Genomic DNA, 14,769 nt, shown 5'->3' with positions numbered 1-14,769 from the left:
GTGTTGTAACTTCAGAACATTAAACTAATTCAGTGGCAGACATGGAAGTCCAAAATCTGAGCCTACCTTTGTGCTTACTTTAAACAAGATGTGCGCATATATATATAGAAGATTAGTCAAATACGACTGAAATATTAAATGCACAACACAGTGATGCTCCAATTTTCTACATGAACAAATTAGATGAGTTGGTAAGATAATATACAGTATTGCCTTATTACATGATTTTGATTTTTAAATTTTAGTAAATTGTTCACAGGTTTTTGGAATTTTCCTTTTGATTTGACATAATGCACAATGCTTTGTAGATTAGCTCAAAAAATCCTACAATATATTTAAAATTTAGAAAATGAGACAGTAAAATGTGAAAATAATTGTGGGGTCTTAATACTTTTTCAAAGCACTATATTGCTTATTTATTACTACTATTCTTCTTTCTTTTTGTATTGGCATAGTTTGTTGTCTTTCATTGATTCTATTATGGTTATTGGATTTACTGAGTATGCCTACAAGAAAATAAATTTCAGGGTTGTATATGGTGATAAATATGTATTTTTTCTTACAAACTTACTTCGAACTTGAACTATGCTGACTGTGGCGAGCTTTCCACTAAAGTAGAAAAAAGATTTTAATTGAGTCACTTTTCTCTGAGCATAACTTCTACATTTTTAAAAATACTTCTCATTTATTTTTACTTAAACATTATAAACAAGTTGTTGCCCCCATGTTATAATGTGGGAAATGCACAAAAAGATGTGCTCACATTTGCCTACCAGCAGATGGCAATAGTGACCATCTAATGTGAAATGTGCCTCTAAATAATTCCTCTCTCAATGTTGGAATCCAAGGCTAAACTGCAGGTATTATTTTTTGCAGAATAATCATTTGTTTTATATTATGATTCAGCAGGTAAACTCATATCCTTGCATCAAGAAATTGATATATGAGGTTGAATAATATCCAGATTCAAACTGTGGTGCATTTCTTGATTTCAGTTGAAGCAAGAATTCTTATAGAAATAAAAAAAAACAGGTTATGTTGAAATTCCTGAGCAGGTGAGATAGTGTTAATGTTTCAGGATGCTTACCTTTCAGCAACATTCACATGAAATTTCATTGACCTGCAGTGTGAACTCTTCCATACAGTTGCTGTTGGATAATTCACTACCACTATTTGCAACATTTTCTGTTTTTATGTCAGATTTTCAGCGTCCATAATGTTTTGTTTTTATACAGTAATGCTGTAATTAGCCTATTTACACCAGGAGGTATAAAAGCAAAATTAGATATCATCATTCTGACTCAACAATAATGATTGTTAATTCGAGGACTCCATAGTGGAAAGCTTGCCAAGAAATCCTGAATGAAAGGATTGTGATCAAAATGTGCTCTAATGAAAACAGTTTGCTAACACTCAATGCCTAGACTCAAGTGGATTGTGGTATTAACCATATTCCTGAACTATGTGGCTTTTTTAAGAAAAGGAACAAAACATTGAGAGGGTGAAGGGAAGTAAAAAGAATCTCTTTTTAACTGAGCTTTAACACTGTAAAAACTGTATTTTGTATTTTTAAATAATGTGTTTATTTTTACCAGACGGTATGCAAGAAATCAAATGATTTTGGCAAACACCCTTTTCAAATGTGTCTGTTATCATCCTGATGAATATCAGATAATAACCAGTGGAAAAGATAGAAAGGTAAGATCATTCATATTTGACATTCATTTAGTAGGAAAGATTTTCCATTAATAAAAATGACCATTTCAATGTAAGATTGTGATATATTTTAATACCAATATAAACTAAAAATGTTGCATTAAATAAGCATTCAATATTTTTCAAATGTTTTCTCACTGTATTATGAATTTTATTTTACCAAAAGAAAACTTCAGCAAAGCAAAAATTAACAAGAAGATAGAGGATTGGGAAGCTCTTAAAAACCTAGAGAGAGCAAATAAAAGAATCATTAGAAGGGAAGAGATGAAATATGAAAACAAGCTAGCAAACGTTATCAAAGTGCATAGTAAAAGCTTCAGGTCATTGGGTGTATTTAAGGCAGAGATTGATAGGTTTTTGATTGGACAAGGCATCAAAGGCTATGGGGAGAAGGCTGGGGAATGGGGTTGAGGAGGGAAAATAGGATCAGCCATGGTTGAGTGGCGGAGTAGACTCAATGGGCTAATTAGCCTAATTCTGCTTCTATGTCTTATGAACTTATGGTCTTAAGTTTCAGTGACAGTTTTATATTAATCTTTGAACCCCCTTCTTTCCGTTCTTCTGTTACTTGAAGACAATGAGTTTGTCTTTATGCAGAGTTAACCTGGTCCATGCTCTTTACTCTCTAACATCTCCATTTATGTATAAAGTTTGATAATGAGTATTATACTCTATTCCTCCCGTATGTGGGGTACCATATTTTTCATCCAAACAATGGAAGGAAGCTGTATGATGCAAGACGTAGGGTGAATGCACTCAGTCCTTTTGCCAAGGTTGTAGCATCAAGAACTACAGGGCATAGGTGTAAAGTGAGAGGAGAAAGAGTTAATGGGAACTTGAGGGGCAATTTTATTGCACAAAGGATGACATTTATTAGACCATAAGACATAGGAGCAGAATTAAGCCATTTGGCCTGTCAAGTTTGCTCTGCCGATCGATCATGGCTGATTTATTTTCTTTCTCAACCCTATTTTCCTGTTTTATCCCTGTGACCTTCATGCCTTTACTATTCAAGAAACTATAAATCTCCATTTCAAATATATCCAATGACTTAGCCTCCACACGTGTCTGTGGCAATGTACTCCACAGGTTTACCACCCTCCGGCTAAAGAACCTCCTCCTCATCTCATTTCTAAAGGGACATTCTTCTACTGTGAATCTGAGTCTTCTGGTCGTAAACTCTCTCACTATGGGAAACATCCTCTCCATGCCCACTCTATCTTGGCCTTTTAAAATTTGAAAGATTTCAATGAGATCACCTCTCATTCTTATAAACACCAGCAAGTACAGAGCCAGAGCCATCAAATACTCCTCATACATTAACTCTTTCATTTCCTTGGTCATTCTTGTAAACCTCTGGATCAGCTCCAATGCCAATATATCCTTCCTCAGATTTGGGTCTAAAGCTACTCACAGTACTCTAAACATGGTCTGGCCAACATCTTATTAAGCCTCAACATTACATCCTTGCCTTTATGTTCCAGTCCTCTTGAAATGAATCCTAACATTGCATTTGCCGTCCTACTACCAGCTCAACCTGCAAGTTAACCTGGAGGGAATCCTGCACTAGGACTCCCTAGACCCTTTGCAACTCCAATTTCTGAATCTTCTCTCTGTTTAAAAATAATCTATGACTTTATTCCTAGTACCAAAGTACATGATCATACCCTTTTCTACACTGTATTCTATTGATACCGTCATTCTTCCAACATTACCTGCCCCTCTACCTATCTTTGTATCATTTATAGGCTTGGCCACGAAGCCATCAATTTTGTCATCTAGATCATTAACAGGAACACTACAAGCCATCAGCAGCCAACCAGAAAAAAATCCCTTATTCCCACTCTGCTAGTCAACCAATCTACTTTCCATGCTAGTATCTTTCCTGTAAAACTATGGGCTGCTGTCTTGTTAAGCAGCCTCATGTGCTGCACTTTATCAAAGGCCTTCTGAAAATCCAAGGAAACAATATCCACTGACTCTCCTTTGTCTATCCTGCCTGTTATTTTCTCAAAGAATTCCAAAAAATTTGTCAGGCAAGATTTCCCCTTCAGGAAGCAAAGTTCTGCCTATATGCCCCCAAGTTCAGGACTCTACATCTTGCCAGCTAGCCTATAATTTCCTTTATTCTGCCTCACTCCCTTCTTAAAAAGTGGAGTGACATTTTTTGCAATTTTCCAGTTCTCTGAAACAATTCCAGAATCTAGTGATTCTTAAAATATCACTAATAGTTCCTCTTGTCAGAACCCTAGTATGTAGTTCATCTGTCCCAGGAGGAAAATATCTTCAGACCTTTCCACTCCCTGAGTGCATTCTCCTTTGTAATAGTGAGTACACTCACTTGTGCCTCTTGATTCTCTCAATTTTTGCTACGTTGCTGGTGTCTTCCACAGTGAAGCTTAATACAAAATACTTAAATCAGTTTGTCTGGCATTTCTTTGTTCCCATTACCACCTCTCCAATGTTGTTTTCCAATGGTCCGGTGCTCATTCTTGCCTCCCTATATTTCTGAAAAATCTTTTGGTATTCCTTTTTATATTATTAGCTAGCTTACTTTCATATATCATCTTTTCTCTCTTTATGACTTTTTTAGTTGCCTCTGTTGGTTTTTAAAAGCTTCCCAATCCTCTAGCTTCCCACTATTTTTTGCTATGTTGTAAGCCCTCTCTTTTGTTTTTATATTTTCTTTGACTTCCCTTCTCAGCCACAGTTGCTCATCCTCTCTTCTTCTTCTTCTTTGGGATGAACCAATCCTGCATCTTCTGATTTACTCCCAGAATTTCCAGCCATTGTTGCTCCACCATCATCCCTGCTAGTATCCCTTTCCAATCAACATTGGCCAACCCCTCTAATTCCATTTACTCAACTATGTTACCAATATATCCAATTTTAGCTTCTCCCTCTCAAACTGGAGGGTGAATGCTTTTATATTATGATCACTACCTCCCTAAGAATTTATTTACCTTAAGCTTCCAAATCAAATCGGGTTCACAACACAGCCTCGAATCCAGAATTGCCTTAGTGGGCACCACCACGTTGTTCTAAAAAGCAGTCTCATAGACATTCTACAAATTCAACCTTGGAGTTTCTTAACTCTATCCACAAGGAGTCTAAATTTTCTGATTCTACATCACTTCTTTCTAAGGATATGCTTTCATTTTTTTACCCATAGAGCCACCCCAATCTTGCTGCCTAACTGGCTGTCTTTTTGATAGGGTGTTTATGCTTCAATGTTTAGCTCCCAGCTGTGATCTTCTTTCAACTATGACTCTGTGATGTCCCCAGTGACATACCTGCCAATTTCTAGCTGGACTATAAGCTCATCTATCTTTTTTCTGTATACTGTGTGCATTCAAGTATAATACCTTTATTCCTGTATTCACCACCCTTCTTTTCAAATTTGTCTCCTGAAGTTAAATTCTATTCCTTTCAAAACTTTCTGTCTTATTCTTCATTCTGGAGATTTTAATAACTTCTCCTGCACTCTACTTCCCTTTTACTATATCCATACTTTTCCAAGGTATTGAACTCCCCCCACCCCAATGCCACTATTTAGTTTAAAATCCTATCCAGAAGCCTAGTTATGCGATTCAGGTGGAGCCTGGACCGACCGTAACAGCTCCCTCTTTCCCCAATATTGTGCCAATGCCCATGAATTCAAACCCACTTATCCCACACCAGTCATTGAACCAAACATTTAACACTCTGATCTTATTAACCCTGTGCCAATTTGCATGTGGCTCAGGTAATAATCCAAAGATTATCACCTTTTTTGGTTCTGCATTTTAATTTAGTCACAAGCTGCTCAAATTCCCAGAGCAAAACCTAAATACGAGAGATTCTGCAGATGCTGGAAATCCTGAGTAATGCACACAAAAAGCTGGAGAACTCAGCAGGTCAGGCAGCAGTTAACATTTTTGGGCTGAGACCCTTCATTAGGACTGGAAAGGAAGGAGGGGGAGGAAGAAGCCAAAATGAGAAGTTGGGCGAGGGGAAGCTGACAGTGAACCCAGATGGAGGGGCAAGTAGGTGTCTGGCGTAGGGGGAGATGAGGTGAGAAGCCGATGGTGGAAAAGGTAAAGGGCTGCAGAAGAAGGAATCTGATTTGAGAGAGAAGGAGGGAAGAGTGAGTGGTAAATGGAAAAGAGAGAAGGGGGAAGGAGGAACAATTACTGGAAGTTAGGCAAATCGATGTTCATGGCGTCAGGTGGAAAGCTACCCAGGTGTTGCTGCTCCAACCTGAGAGTGGCCTCACTGTGGCAGCAGAGGATGCCACGAACCCACATGTCAAAATGAGAAGGTGTGTGGAGTTAAAATGGTTGGCCAATGGGAATTTGGCAGAGTGAACGTGTTTTGCAAAACCTCTTTCATTGTTCTTCTTACCCATGTGGACCACAGCAATTGTATCTTTCTCCTACCTCTCCATGTTCCTCTGGAGGTCAAAAGAGATGCTTCAAACACGGACACTAGTCAGACAATAGAGCCTTTAGGACTCTTGATCTTTGTGAAAGCAAATTGTTTCTCTTCCCCTATGCTATCCCAATTGTAATTACATTTCTCTTCTTTCCCCTCTCTTGAATGGCCACATTTTGGTCATCCTTTCTATAGCCCCTATTCCCATCTACACAAGGAGCAAGAATCTCAAACCTGTTGGACAAGCTGAAGGGCTGAAACTCCTCTCGCACTCCCTCTTAGATCTCCCAATGTACTTTATTCACAGTCACATCCTCTTGTCCTGACCACAGACTAACTTTGAAGTAGTTAATCTTATTTCAAAGTGGTGCAAAAGGGACAGCTAGAATAACAGTCTTTAAAAGACGGTTGAACAAGTATATGGATAGGAATAGTTCAGAGGTATGGGCCAAATGTGGGCAAATGGGTTCAGCATAAATGAGAACCTTGGTCAGCATGTACAAGTTGGGCTGAAAGGCTTATTTTCATGACGTGTAATTCTATAACTAAAAAGCTGTAGCTAGTGCCCTGCTGAAATCAGATTACTCTATCAAAACTAGTATTCAATGCCTTTTCCTACTTATTAACAAATAAATCTGTTGGCTGAAGCTATTAAATATTCCACACCCTGCCATTTTCTTTGCTATCCTAATCTTTTTGTTTTAAAACAGAGAAGGTGGGGTTTCTCATAGAGCATTGATTTGGTGGAGTTACTGATTGAGCTCAGTCGACATGAATAGGACTGCAATATGTCTTTCTATAGATTTACCCTCACAAGATTCTTGCCACTCTCCACAAGTTTAAATACTTCAGTAAGAAAGATAGCTTAGTTTTCAAGACAGACAGTGATTCACAAATTGCAAATGAATAAGAGCAGAAGCTGAAACTGTGAAATCCAACTCATACTCTGCTTGGCTGATGTACCTCGAAGGCTGTCCTATAGAGTAACAACAGAAGAGCTGAGGAGCACTGGCAGATGTTGTCACCATACTGAAAATGCTATCAGAGAAATTGGAAAGATCTGATGTTAACATAAGTGATTTTGATGTCACTGGTCTTTGAGAGAGTGACTGCATTGAGAATCAAATGCTGGAATCACACAAGTGTGTGCATGACCTGGGAGATTGCATGCTATGATTGGCACTTGAATGGATATTTGATACCATAGCCTTGGCCATTCAGCGGTTCACTTACGTAGAGCAAAATCATAAACACTTCTTGATAGCAGGGAAATTCAGGTTCTCTTTAGATGATGATGCTGAAATGGCTTATTGATGTGGAGGCTGTGATCACCATGCGTCCACTTCTTGCACACAGCCTTTTCCCCAACTTTCGCTCCTCAATTCCTCCCATTTAGCTAGTACCTAGTATTTTTCAGATCCAGTAGCATTATAAGAGCAGCTTCACCAGAGCAATACAGAAGTTCAAGAAGGATGCTCAGAACCAACTTCTCAAGGGCTTTAGAGTTGTGTAGTAATTGTTGGTCTTGACAATGATGCCCATGAGCCTGAATATATTTTTTTAAAAAGCTGCTTGAGCCCTGATGGTTGTGTAGGCTTTTGTAAGCAAAACATGTGAATGTCGTTCAACGTGCTCAACAAAAGCCATAGCTCTTTATTGCCATTACAAAACAAACCAAAAGCAGCCGGGTTTCATTGACGTCATTACATGACTGTCTCTTAAAGTGAACACAACTCAATTACGGTGTTTGTGAATTACGTAGAATAGTTTCTATTATGAACAATATGTGTTCATCTATAAATCATTACATTACCCTACACAAGCCCTCCCCGCCCCCGCCCCAAGAATTCACCAAAACTGGCATTGTGAGTCTGTCTGGAGCTTGTATGAGCCATCTGGTTTGGGTTTTATGTGCCTTGGTTGGAGTAAAAACAGGTGCCTCTGGCTCATCCAGGGGTCTGCTGACATGCACTTGGTTATGTTGTGATGTAGGGGGTATGTAGTGGAGAGCACAAGACCTTAAGACCATAAGACATAGGAGTAGAAATAGGCCATTTGGCCCGTTGAGTCTGCACTGTCATTCAATCATGGCTGATCCTTTTTCCCCTCCTCAGCCCCACTTCCCAGCCTTCTCCCCATACCCTTTGATGCCATGTCCAATCAAGAAACTATCAAGCTCTGCCTTAAATCCACCTAACGATCTGGCCTCCACAGCAGCCTATGGTAACAAATTCCACAAATTCATCATCCTCAGGCTAAAGAAATTTCTCCACATCTCTGTTTTAAATGGACAACCATCTATCCTGAGGCTGTGCTCTGTTGTCCTAGACTACCCCGCCATTGGAAACATCCTTTCCACATTTACTCTACCTAGGCCTTTCAACATTCAAAAAGTTTCCATGAGATCCCCCCTCATCCTTCTAAAGTCCAGTGAGTACAGACCCAGAGCCATCAAACATACTTTGTATGTTAACCCTTTCATTCTCAGAATTATCCTTGTGAACCTGCTCTGTACCCGTTCCAATTCCAGCACATCTTTTCTTTGATGAGAAGCCTAAAACTGTTCACAATACTCAAGGTGAGGCCTCACCAGTGCCTTATAAAGCCTCAGCATTGCATCCCAACCCTTGTATTCTAGACATCTTGAAATGAGTGCAATCATTGCATTTGCCTTCCTCATCACCAACTCAACCAGCAAATGGTCGAATGTGCAAGTGCCATCTCCAATGGGATCCCACCACCAAGCACATCTTTCCCTCCCCCGCCCGCAACTTTCTGCTTTCAACAGGGATCGCTCCCTACGTGACTCCCTTGTCTATTCATCCCTCCCCACTGATCTCCCTCCCGGCACTTATCCTTGCAAGTGGAACATGTGCTACACCTGCCCCTACATCTCCTCCCTCACTACCATTCAGGGCCCCAAACACTTTCCAGGTGAGTCGACACTTCACCTGTGAGTCTGTTGGGCTGATTTACTATGTCCGGTGCTCCCGCTGTGGCCTCTTGTATATCGGTGAGACCCAACGTAGATTGGGAGACTGCTTCGCCAAGCACCTACGCTCCATCTGCCAGAAAAAGTGGGATCTCCCAGTGGCCACCAAATTTAATTTCACTTCCCATTCCCATTCGGATATGTCTATCTATGGCCTCCTCCGCTGTCGTAATGAGGCCACACTTGGGTTCGAGGAACAATACCTTATATTCTGACTGAGTAGCCTCCAACCTGATGGCATGAACATTCATTTCTCAAACTTCTGGTAATGCCTCACCCCCACCTCTCTTCACCATTCTCCATCCCCTTTCCCCCCTCTCACCTTATCTCCTTGCCTGCCCATTGCCTCCCTCTGGTGCTCCTCCCCCCTTTTCTTTCTTCCATGGCCTTCTGTCCTCTGCTATCGTACTTCCCCTTCTTCTGCCCTGTATCTCTTTCACCAATCAACTTCCCAGCTTTTTACTTCATCCCTCACCCTTCAGGTTTCACCTATCACCTTGTGTCTCTCTCTCACCTCCCCCCACCTTTAAAATCTACTCCTCTGCATTTTTCTCCATTCCTGCCAAAGGGCCTTGGCCTGAAATGTCAACCGTACTTTTTCCCATAGATGCTGCCTGGCCTGCCGAGTTCCTCCAGCATATTGTGGGTGTTCTGCACAAGGACTCCTAAGTCACTTTGCATCTCAGATTTTGAGATTGTTTTCTCCATTTAGAAAATAGTCTGCACATTTATATCTACTACCAAAGTGCATGAGCAACATTGTATTTCACTTGCTACTCTCTCGCCGTTTCCCTAATCTGTCTCAATCCTTCTGCAGCCTACCTGTTTCCTTAGCACTACCTGCCCCTCCACTAATCTTCTTATTATCTGCAAACTTGGCAACAAAGCCATCTATTCCATCCTCTAAATCATTGATATGCAGCGTAAGAAGAAGCGGTCCCAACACTCACTCCTGTGGAACACCACTACTCACTGGCAGCCAGCCAGAAAAGGATCGTCTGCCTGGCTGATTGTAGACTATTGGCCATTTTAGCAAGCTCCCTATAGTCCTTCACAGGTGATGAATGAGGAGTGTGCAAACTTGATCAGGCATTTGTTGCATAAAGGGTACTTTAAAAAAAATGATGGTGATTGCATGTGGTCCATTAGTTCTGAAGGCCCAGCATCACCCAGACCAGGCACAGAGAGCAATTGTTTGGCGTGCTCAGAATCAGAAAGTCCTGAAGATTGTAATAGGTGAGTTTTCAGAGTGGCATATTTATCATGCGCAGCATGAACTGGGCTTCCACCTGTCAAACCACGTGGTAGCATGCTGCTCCCAATACTCTTAACAGATTCAAAGCGACTGCACTGGTCAATATGTTGTTGAGTAATTCTGGAATTGCCTGAGAGCATCGGTAACCAATGTAGGATTTTGTTAATAAACCATGTGAGAATAATTTTATATACTTAACAAAAGCCGCAGACCTTTTCTTTGGGGTATGAACAAACCAAAAAACAATCACCTTACACTGACATCATTATGTTAGACACTCCCTTAAAGTGAACACAACAACTCAATGACGGTGTTTGTGAATTATGTAGAACAGTTTATATTATGAACAATAATAACCCATTACATTACCCCTGAGTTGAATGACATCTTATCATAGTGTAGGTGAAGCAGTTTCTGAGCAGTATCACCCAGAACTCCAGAACATAGTGTATAACAATCAAGAGGATCTCTGAAGTCAGGGTAGAAGTCTGTACAGCACCCCTCTGCTTCTTGTGAAACCACAGAGGTTGCACAACGTAAACGTAGTAGGAAGAGAAAATTGTATTCACACAACACACAGTAGTGCAAATACAGTGTTATGTGTTAAATTTTAAAAGTATTTGTTGACACCAATTTTTAAGGTGTAGAGTAAGGGGATTAGGCATTTTTGTGTTGAATAAATCTTGCAATAGTGGGGACAACTTGTGTTGCCACTGCTCTTGCAATACCTGACTATCTTCCTCCTTTTTGCTCTCCCGGTCCTCATCAGCAAGAAGAGTGCTCGTGGGATTGGTGTCTGCTGCAGGTCCATCACTTGCTGCGGTGTATTATTGTGTATCAGCAGCATACCACTACTACCACTCAACTTGTATATTACAACATAGAAGGAAGCTCTCATGCATCAAGCAGAGCATTTCCCTTCTCATTTTCCTACAGTGCTGAAATTTATTCTTGCTCTCGTATACCATTGAATTAGCTGGTATGTACTGAAGGATGCTGTTATGTTTGGTAGCTCCTGAAACTAATTGAAAGTAAAACATAGGGATTGGGATAATGTATCTACTTAGTTTTACTTTTAATGAGGTGCTCAAATATGATGTGGTGCCGTAATGACATATGCCAGTCGTGTACTTCTTACCTATAACCCATAATAAGGTTTCAAAGGTACATGTAATGTCAGAGAAATGTATACAATATACATCCTGAAATTCCTTTTTTTCGTTTCTTTGCAACCATCCACAAAAACAGAGGAGTGCCCCAAGGAATGAATAACAGTTAAATGTTAGGATCCCAAAGCCACCTCAACACTCCCCTCCCACGTGTAAGCAGCAGCAAAGCAACGATCCCTCTCTCCTCCACCAGCAAAAAAACATCAGCGCCCTCCACTGAGCACTCAAGTGTGCAGCAAAGCATGAATAAAGACACAGACTTGCAGTACCCCAAAGACTGCTTGTTCACCTGGTAATTCGACATACCACAGGCTTTCTCTCACCCTAATAAGGGAAAAAGAGGTGTCTCCATTTCATTATGTAAACACAAAGAATTCTTAATCAAGTAATATATTTACAATGTTACTCAAATATTCTGAAAATATTAAATACAGTACAGGTACCTCCATTTTTAATCTGGTATCTGAAAGAATAGACTGCTGCATGTTCATGACAACTCCTTGGGAATCTTATGGAAACTTACACGAATTTTAGAAATGTCATCTTATGATTGCAGACCAGGTGCAAGATGATGCATTGGAAGCACTTAAAGCTGATGAACACTCATGGGCACTGTGGGAGTTTCTTAATATGCAGTTGATGACACTTTGTACTGATGGGAAGCCAGCCAGAATCACAAACCCGAGCACTCTATCAGTCTGACAGTTCTCAGAACAAACTAAGTTTCTGCCAACTGTGGCAAACAATCCTTAACTCAGTCACGTTTCCAATCCATTTGTGTGCAGTCAACTGCAAGATCCTTAGCTTGATGACAGGTGTCAGTTTGACAGCCACCAGCAGACTGGGGCCATCAAGTCGAATAGCCAGCATGTCTTGTTCCAGAAGGCTGTAACTAACTGCCATTACCTGCTCTGCTTCTCTGATCCTCATGAAACATTGATGTTAAAATATATAGAGGCAACTGATTCTAGGTATATACAGCTGTGACAGCTGTACAGACATAGAACAAGTTGCCTCTGGAGATAACATCAGCACAAGAACTTTTCATAAAAGAAGACTCTAGAACACAGATGATGAAGAACTCCATAAACAGCTGGAACAGCAGAAACCTGCTTCTGTCCGCTGAAGCTTCCTCTCTTCTGCAGTGCTAGGTATCCAGAAAAGTAGGGTCCTACTTTTCCAGCTTTTATGGTGTTGTTCACCTTCCAAATTCTACAATCTTCTTTTCTAAGACTTTCCTGTGTTGATGTTATCTCCAGATTTTTGAAAGACAGCAGCAGGATTTGCAAACCCAGTTTTCATTTACATTCATAAATCTGACATAATTTTTAAATTAAGATTTCAAAACAATCTCTCAATGCCTCTTTGATAAGAGTGGCATGATCACTTATGAAAAGATTTGTAAAATTGCTGTGTTTACTTGCATGTCAGTTTTTCTATCCAATACTGCTGTTCTCTTTGGTTTATGAGTTGCAGTCCTAGGAAGCATTTGCAAACTGTTAAAATGAAAATTAATTAACTGCAGATGCTGGAAGTCTGAAATTAAAACCAAAATGCGGGAAATCTGGAGTGGGTCTGGTAGCTTCTGAGGAATAAAGAAGTTAATGTTTCAGGCTGGAAATCCTTTACTCAAATAGGGAAATTGAGAAAACAAGTTTTAAGTTACAAAAATAGTGATGGATAGTGCAGAGGGTGCATCTTAAATAAGGTGAGGCTGAGATGAGGACAGTCAAAGAAAAACTACAAACTAAACCCATGAAATGCAAAACTGTAGAGAATGTTAAGCAGGCCAAGCCATGCTGATGAAGAGAAACACTGAAACTATATTACAGATTGATGACTCTCAGCAGAGTCGGCCTATTCTGATACAAACAGAGAAGGTGAGTTAACTTAACTTCTTGAATTCAGTATTGAATCTAGAAGGCTGTACCTTGCCTAGACATAAGGTGAAGTGTTATTCACAGCCACATGTTGGGTCTCATTATAATATTGCGCAAGAGCAGAAAGAAATCAGGGTCACTCCTTCAGATTATATGCAGGTGTTCTGCAAATTGGTCACCCAATCTGCATTTTGTTCCTCCAGCAGTGAGACCACATTTTGCTCACTGAACACAGTATACTAATTCCTACAAATATTGCTCTTACAAAGCAGGTGTCATGGTGACTTCCAATCTACAGCCAGATGGGCTTGTTAAGTGTTGAGTTGGCAATGGGATTCATTTCCACAAGTTGACATTGGATGTATGAAATGGCATTATTTCTGGTGCATTTAAGCTGAATCCTACCCTACAATCTCCTGACAATCCCAAATCACCCGTGCCTCACCTATGCACAATAGTTAAGCTTTCCGCTGAATTGAGGTATCTGTATGAATGAATTCAATGCACGTAGTAATTCTTCCAGGGTGTTTTCATAAGATATAAGAAAAGATGCAGGCTACTCAGCTACTGTTCCCTGAAATCTACATTCCTGTACTCTTCCTCACTTCACCCAATTATCTCGTGTGCAGCAGTTGACTCTTTCAGACACCAAATCAAAAATAGAGGTACCCTTCAATACACACTAGCTAATTCAAGGGCATATGAACGTGAGAATAAATTCCAAAAATCTGTGTGGAGCTGCACTCCACTTGCAGGTAAGCTCCTTGTGCACACTTTGTTAATTACTCGCATACATCCATATGAACATAATAACTATATATGCATTAGTCCCATTATGAGACTACATCTGCTATATTATGCACAGGTATGATCTCCCAACCCAAGGAAGGATATATTTGTGATAGAAGCAGTGCAGTGAAGGTTCACTCAATTATCCCTAGGATGTAGAGATTTACCTGTGAAGAGATACCGAACCATCTGGGCCTGTAATATCTTAGCTATAGCAGAATGTGACATCATCTCATTGAGAAGTACAAAATACATAAAGCATTTGACAAAGTAGTTGCAGAGATGCCTTTCCCCAAGTAGGGTGTCTCTAACCAGGGTCTACCGCCTAAAATTAAGAGAAACCATTTCAGATTGAGATAAAAGGATATTTCCTCAACCACAGATTAGTGAATCTTTGTGAATTCTCTCCCCTAAAAGACTGCAGTGGCTAAATTCACTGCATCTATTCAAGGCAAACATCAAAAAAATTTTGGATATTGTAGGAATCAAGGAATGTAGGGATAGGGCTGAAAATGGCACGGAGGTAATAATGACAGAGCAGGCATGCCTGTTGCT

At 40.1% G+C, this 14,769-nt stretch overlaps 1 protein-coding gene across 1 annotated transcript in view; it reads left to right on the top strand.

Moving 5' to 3' along the window:
• The window catches only part of cfap52 (cilia and flagella associated protein 52), an 81,103-nt gene that overhangs the window by 57,278 nt on the left and 9,056 nt on the right, over positions 1-14,769 (top strand). The window contains exon 12 of the mRNA XM_063030773.1: positions 1,596-1,698. Coding sequence (XP_062886843.1) covers positions 1,596-1,698 — 103 coding nt within the window. The remainder of the gene's footprint in view (positions 1-1,595; positions 1,699-14,769) is intronic.

Source organism: Mobula hypostoma, chromosome 22 (assembly GCF_963921235.1).
Source record: "Mobula hypostoma chromosome 22, sMobHyp1.1, whole genome shotgun sequence".
Classification (NCBI taxonomy): Eukaryota; Metazoa; Chordata; class Chondrichthyes; order Myliobatiformes; family Myliobatidae; genus Mobula; species Mobula hypostoma.
The sequence above is the reverse complement of the archived record's forward strand: the minus strand, read 5'-3'. Positions and strand labels throughout refer to the sequence as shown.